The sequence below is a fragment of the Aethalodelphis obliquidens genome, unplaced genomic scaffold (assembly GCF_003676395.1).
Source record: "Aethalodelphis obliquidens isolate GAN/ISIS:26980383/991018 unplaced genomic scaffold, ASM367639v1 scaffold33, whole genome shotgun sequence".
NCBI lineage: Eukaryota > Metazoa > Chordata > Mammalia > Artiodactyla > Delphinidae > Aethalodelphis > Aethalodelphis obliquidens.
Genome location: NW_020837977.1, coordinates 21,070,234 through 21,076,233, shown reverse-complemented (window position 1 = coordinate 21,076,233; position 6,000 = coordinate 21,070,234). Strand labels below are relative to the sequence as shown.

The following is a 6,000-nucleotide window of genomic DNA, read 5'->3' as shown; positions in this document are numbered from 1 at the left end:
ACAAAGAAGGTAAGAATATAACTGATTACTGTAATTGTACATTAGCTAACCTTACAAATACTGAGTAACCATTACCATGCATCAATAACCTTCACTGACTCCCAAAATATGTGTAGACTGAATTACACACTTCTAAATGATACCGGAGACAAAGATGAAATCTCAAGAGAAATTTACAAAGTTTTCTTTTTTTAATTGAGGTATAGCTGATTTACAATATTGTATTAGTTTCAGGTGTACAACATAGTGATTCTAAATTTGTACATTATATGCCATTTAAAGTTATTATAAAACATTGGGTGTATTCCCTGTCCTGTACAATATTTGTACCTCCTAATCCCCTCCATCTTCTCTCTCCTCCCTCCTTCTCACCACTGGTAATCACTAGTTGGTTCTCTACATGTGAGAGTCTGTTTCTATTTTGTTACATTAATTCGTTTGTTTCATATTTTATTTTATTTTATTTTATTTTATTTGTAGTATGTGAGCCCCCACTGTTGTGGCCTCTCCCATTGCAGAGCACAAGCTCCGGACGCGCAGGCTCAGCGGCCATGGCTCACGGGCCCAGCCGCTCCGCGGCATGTGGGATCTTCCTGAACTGGGGCACGAACCCATGTCCCCTGCATCGGCAGGCAGACTCTCAACCACTGCGCCACCAGGGAAGCCCTGTTTCATATTTTAGATTCCACACGCAAGTGAAAACATCAGAATATTTGTCTTTCTCTGTCTCGCTTCACTTAGCGTAATACCCCCAAGTCCAACCATGTAGTTGACAACGCTAAAATTTCATTCTTTTTAACGGCTGAGTACTATTCCATTGTGTATATATATTCCACGTCTTCTTTATCCACTCATCTGCTGATGGGCACTTAGGCTGCTTCCACACCTTGGCGACTGTAAGAGAGTGTATTAGTTTCCCGCTGCTGCAGAACAAATGATGCCAAAATGTAGTGGCCGAAAACAACAAACATGTGTTATCTCATTTTCGGAGGGTCAGGAATCAGGCAACCTTTACCTGGGGTGCTCTGCCTCAAGGACTCTAGCAGAGTGGCCCTTAAGGTGTTGCCTGGGCCAAAGTGTCACCTGAAGACCTGAGTGGGGCGGATCTGCTTTCGAGCTCACCCCGCCATGTCTGTTGACAGGATTCAGCTCCTCAGGCTGTTGAACTGAATGCTTCACTTCCTCAAGGTTAGTTATTGGCCAGAGGCTGATGTTCCTCGCCATGTGGGCTTCTCTGTAAGGTAGCTGTCAAGATGAGAGCTGGCTTCCCTCAGAGGGAGCAAGAGAGCAAGGTATGCAAGCTAGCAGTCGTTTTTTACTTTCTGTTTTTTTTCGGGGGCCTCACCACGCGGCTTGTGGGATGATCTTAGTTCCCCCACCCGGGATCCAACCCGGGCCCTGGGCAGTGGAAGTGCCGGGTCCTAACCCCTGGATCACCAGGGAAGTCCTTGCAATGTAGTCTTCTTAAACAAAATCTCAGAAGCAATACCCCACACTTCTGTCTTATTTTATTCTTTCTTTTAAAATTGATTTTTATTGGCGTAGAGTCACTTTACCGTGTTGTTGGTTCCTTGCTGCACAGCAAGGTGAGTCAGTCATACGTACACGGATACCCACTCTTGCTCAGATTTCTGTAAGACATGGGCTGCTTCACGAATTTGCGTGCATCCTGGCAGGGGCCACGCTAATCCTCCCTGCTCTGGTCCAATCTTAGGGTATGTGCCGCCGCAGTGGACACTGCCTTATCTTATTCACTGGAAGCTGGTCAGTAAACACAGCTCCCACAAAAGGCAGAAAGATATTAAAGAGCAAGGCATGAGGCCAAGAGAGGGCCACCGGGAGCCGCGGCAGAGGCTTCCCATCGCAGAGAGCGAACCGAACAGCGCCCGCTCAGCCGCTTCATTTTAGGGGGTGTGGCTGGGACCAAGCACTGACACCCCCTCCACGTTCAGAACCGAGCGGAGGGTCTGTCTCCTCCCCAAGCCTCCGCAGAGTGCAAGGGACGGGTAAACAGGGGTGCAGGACGGAGAGCAGCAGCCCACCCAGCAGGCCCACCGCCCGGCCACAGAACGAGCCCCACTCATGCGGGCCGGGGCGGGGAGAGGTCCGCGCGCCCCGGGAACGTCGTGGCCTCGGGCGTCGTCCCGGTCGTCCCCGCGGCCGCCCGAGCCGCGTGGGCAGCTCCGCCCTCTGGACGCAGTGATGCTCCCCAATCACTCACAAGCGGAAGGAACTTTCTAGACTCAGGCACAGACTTCTATCACGTTTCTCTCGCGAGCCTATCTCAAAAGAAAGCACGAACAAGGTGGTTTAATTCTAGCGGCTCCTTAAACTTTTTGTCACTCCTTGAATCATTTTCAACGGAACCGTCAACGCCCCTGTCTGGTCAGGGCCTCATTTCCACACGCACTTCGTCGAACTCCACACAGACGCCACCCTCCCCCACGACCGAGGACGGCCCTCTGGGCGACGCTAGCGCACCTGCTCCGACGCACGCCTATGACGTCAGAGCCGGCGCGGGCTCTCGGAGCACGTTCCCCGCCTGGAGCATTCTGGCCTCGCGCTCTTCCTCTCTGTCACGGTGACTGACTCAAGCCTGTTCCCTGAGCTTAACCTGCACCCTCGCACTCTGATTTAGCGGGCCCGTCCCAGGAAGCCGGAAGCCGGAAGCCGGAAACCGCGGGGCGGGTCCGCGTTGACGCGCCGGAAGCTGCGGGGCGGGAGCCTGGGGCCGGAAGCCGCGGGGCGGGCGGCGGCGCTCCCGGAGGTAGCGCGGACGTCGCGTGCGTCCGGGCGGTGCGTCGGGCTGCAGGAGAAGATGGCGGTCTCCACAGGTCAGTACCCTGCCGGGCCGCCTGCTTTTCCATCCCAGCCCTCGCTGCGCCTCTGCGCACAGGTGGCGGCCGGCCTGGCGGTGTGGGAGAAGCCGGAGTACGGGCCCCCGGCCGCCGGACTTTCCGCGGAGCGCAGCCGGAGCAGGGAGGGTCCTGGCGGCCGTCGGGGCGGCGGTCGTGCCCGCGCGTCGGCTGCGTGCCTGGGGGCTGGGCTGGGCCGGGCCGGCTGGCCCGGGGCTCTGGCGGGCGGTGCGGGAGCGAGGAGGGGAGCCCGGGCGGGCCGCGTCCACCAGGGCGCGCGAGGCCTCGCATGAGGGTCCTGGATGGAGCGGGTCCGACCCCCCGGCTCGCCCTGACGTGGGCGGAGGACAGGGCCATTCTTACCGACTGAATGCGTGTGGTCTTTCTTTCGCTAGAGTGAAAAACTGAGGTACAGACTAAATAGAAGCAAGGAGCTAGGTGAACGCTAATTGAAGAAAAAGCGGTTTCTTAGATTAGCTGTTCCGCTCTTCTCGTACTGAATACAGTTTTAGTTTCCTCTGAGCACAGACGTTGAAATTCGGTATTAACACTAAGGTTTTAGAAATTTGACCATTACAAAATGTTAAAGGGGGACAGTTTTATTACTTAAAACGTTAAGACGTATGGTCTTTAATTTTTCTAATCATTATTGAACCGTGGCTGTGGAACAGTGTGGTTTTGTATTTCATGCCATCATTGCATAATAACACGAATTTTCAAGTCTTTGTGTACTTACGTGGAAGGCTTCGGTGTATGTTGTGATGGGTATTTTTAAGGTAGTGCCGTTCTCCCTTCATTTTAATGAAGAATTGCGTCTTTTGTATCGCATCTTTATTACGTACAGGTGTCAGGATAAGCTGTTTAACGATTTTAGCGTTGGGGAGCTATTTCGGTACACTTGAGGTCAGAGCTAGCTAGTAAAGCGTGGATGATTTAAAAAGTGACATTTTAGTGTTAAAACTTTACTGTCCTTGCTATTTGAAATCGAGTGTGCTTGTGCATTAAAACTCCATGTCTTTTTAAGAGTTGTGCTTCGTACCTGAAGGTTCTTGAAAATTTAGTAGTAAAGTGGTGTGTTTCAGTTTGACTGATAATCTTCATTTTGTGGATTTCACTTTTTTATTTAAATACAATTTTTCTCCCCTCTAACGTTGTACCTGTGAGAGAGTGTGGAAATATTTTGAAAAGACCAATGATTAGATTATGTTAATGGCAGGTGCCCTTTGTTAACCACAGTGAGTCATTTTTGGAAGTTGACTGAATTATAAAGAAGTTGCTGAGAGATTACTAGCACGTTTATTGTACATTGGAAGCCTGTATTTTCTAGTTTATATTTCAGCATTCTAATTGTTACATTTACGCTGCTTTTAAATTTATGAGATTTGAAACCTGAGCATAATCAGAAAGAATATCTTTTAGGCAGTTAGTTGATGTTTTCTTAAATCACTAAAATTTGTTTTGAAACTGTTGTTAAAAATTGCCTTGGCGAATTTCATATACTGTTTATTCCTTTTCTGTGCTTTACAACATTGACACTATCGTCCAGCTTGGGGAGAGGGGAGTGCAGAAGCAGTTTTGGACTATGTTTCGAAACTATTTTTAAATTATATTTTCTCTTAGTTCTACATTTGTATTGTTTGCCTCTTGGTAGCAAGGGAGGGAAACAGTACCCGTGTATTTGTGAAATAAATGTGATAAAGCTTGAAATTTTAAAATTAGGGTGTACTGTACATGTTTTTTTTGTTTTTTGTTTTTGCGGTACGCAGGCCTCTCACTGCTGTGGCCTCTCCCGTTGTGGAGCACAGGCTCCGGACGCACAGGCCCAGCGGCCATGGCTCACGGGCCCAGCTGCTTCGCAGCATGTGGGATCCTCCCTGACTGGGGCACAAACCCGCGTCCCCTGCATCGGCAGGCGGACCCTCAACCACTGCGCCACCAGGGAAGTCCCATGATTTTTTATTTAAGCCAAAATAATCTTGATAAAAATAGCTCTTTAATAGTCCAAAAAGAAAAAGACACCTGACAGATATTTTTTTAAATTTTAACTAAAGCATTATATTTTAACTTGCATTTCCTAAATCATATGCTTTTAGTCTTTCTGTTACTGGAAGAAAAATTGGCAGGAAGAATTCTAACTAGACTGAGACCTCTAAGCTGACCGATACGATACTTTGCCATACCATTTGGTCCTCTTTGTTTTGCAGTTGAGTAAACTGAGGCCTGAGGAAATATAAGGTTTTACATAGTTGGTTAGCAGTAGAGTCCAGATCAGAATCAGGTTTTTTACTCTCAGTCTAGTGCTTTTTCCATCATGAGCAATTATGAATTTGGAATAATCCTGAAATCAGGAATCTTACTTCCTTTTAGGCTTGAGAGTGGCTTTCATACTTCTCTTCCTAGCAGAATCCTTGTTTCAGACTGTCAGATGCTTCTCGTGGACAGAAGTAGGGCTGTGGTGGAGACCCCACTGGCTAGGTTCCTCTTTCCCAAGAGACAGTCACCTCGGGGGTCAAGATGATTTCATAGGACACGGCTTAAGAAACACGACTCTTTGGGATAGAAATTTGTTAGTATATTTAGTACCTGTGATTCAAAAATTTAATCACATCTCAGCACTAAAAGAAGTATTAATGTTAGATTAAAAAGTGTGGTAAGTCTATGTAAGCCATATAGGTGGAAAACAACCACAGTGAAGCCTAATTACCTTTTTCAGAAGTGGGAAGCATTATGTTTACTGGAACAGGAACTGGGTTGGCTGTGTTTTGATTCCCCTGCTGCCCTGGTAGATTGCCATGCTAGGCGTGCAGTGAGTCTCATAAGCCTTGCTTTTCCGTCCCTCCTATGAAAAGTTTGGACTACATGATTTTGTTTGTTTTCCCCATCTTCGGGATGAAGATTTGTGGATATGGGCAGAACTTGGGAGTAGTAATAGAAGAAGAGATTTGCAGGTGTAAATCATAGAACCTGAAAATTAAACAATACAAGAGCTGAACTGTAATAGTCCAGGGTATTTCCCTCTTGAGACTTTAATAACAGGCCTGGTAGATTTGTCTATGTGAGTTAGGAACCTGGGTGCTCTTGACGTATGTTTGCTCTTGATAATATCGTCAGGCAATACAACCTATCAGCAGTCCTCCCTTTGCAT

General features: G+C 47.9%; 1 protein-coding gene and 1 long non-coding RNA gene across 3 annotated transcripts in view; one reads left to right on the top strand and one right to left on the bottom strand.

Annotated features, from left to right (window-relative positions):
* Positions 1-807: 807 nt before the first annotated feature.
* On the bottom strand, positions 808-2,641 carry LOC113631567 (uncharacterized). 2 transcript variants are annotated; one of them, XR_003437437.1, is made up of 2 exons: positions 2,482-2,641; positions 808-1,631 (listed from the first exon to the last, which is right to left on the bottom strand). It is a non-coding gene; the product is annotated as an uncharacterized LOC113631567 (long non-coding RNA). The 2 variants fall into 2 exon arrangements; XR_003437436.1 differs by having other exon boundaries at positions 2,222-2,608.
* A 71-nt stretch (positions 2,642-2,712) lies between these two features.
* UBE2V2 (ubiquitin conjugating enzyme E2 V2) overlaps positions 2,713-6,000 on the top strand; it is a 33,176-nt gene continuing 29,888 nt past the window's right edge. The window contains exon 1 of the mRNA XM_027128154.1: positions 2,713-2,834. Coding sequence (XP_026983955.1) covers positions 2,819-2,834 — 16 coding nt within the window. The 5' untranslated portion in view covers positions 2,713-2,818. The remainder of the gene's footprint in view (positions 2,835-6,000) is intronic.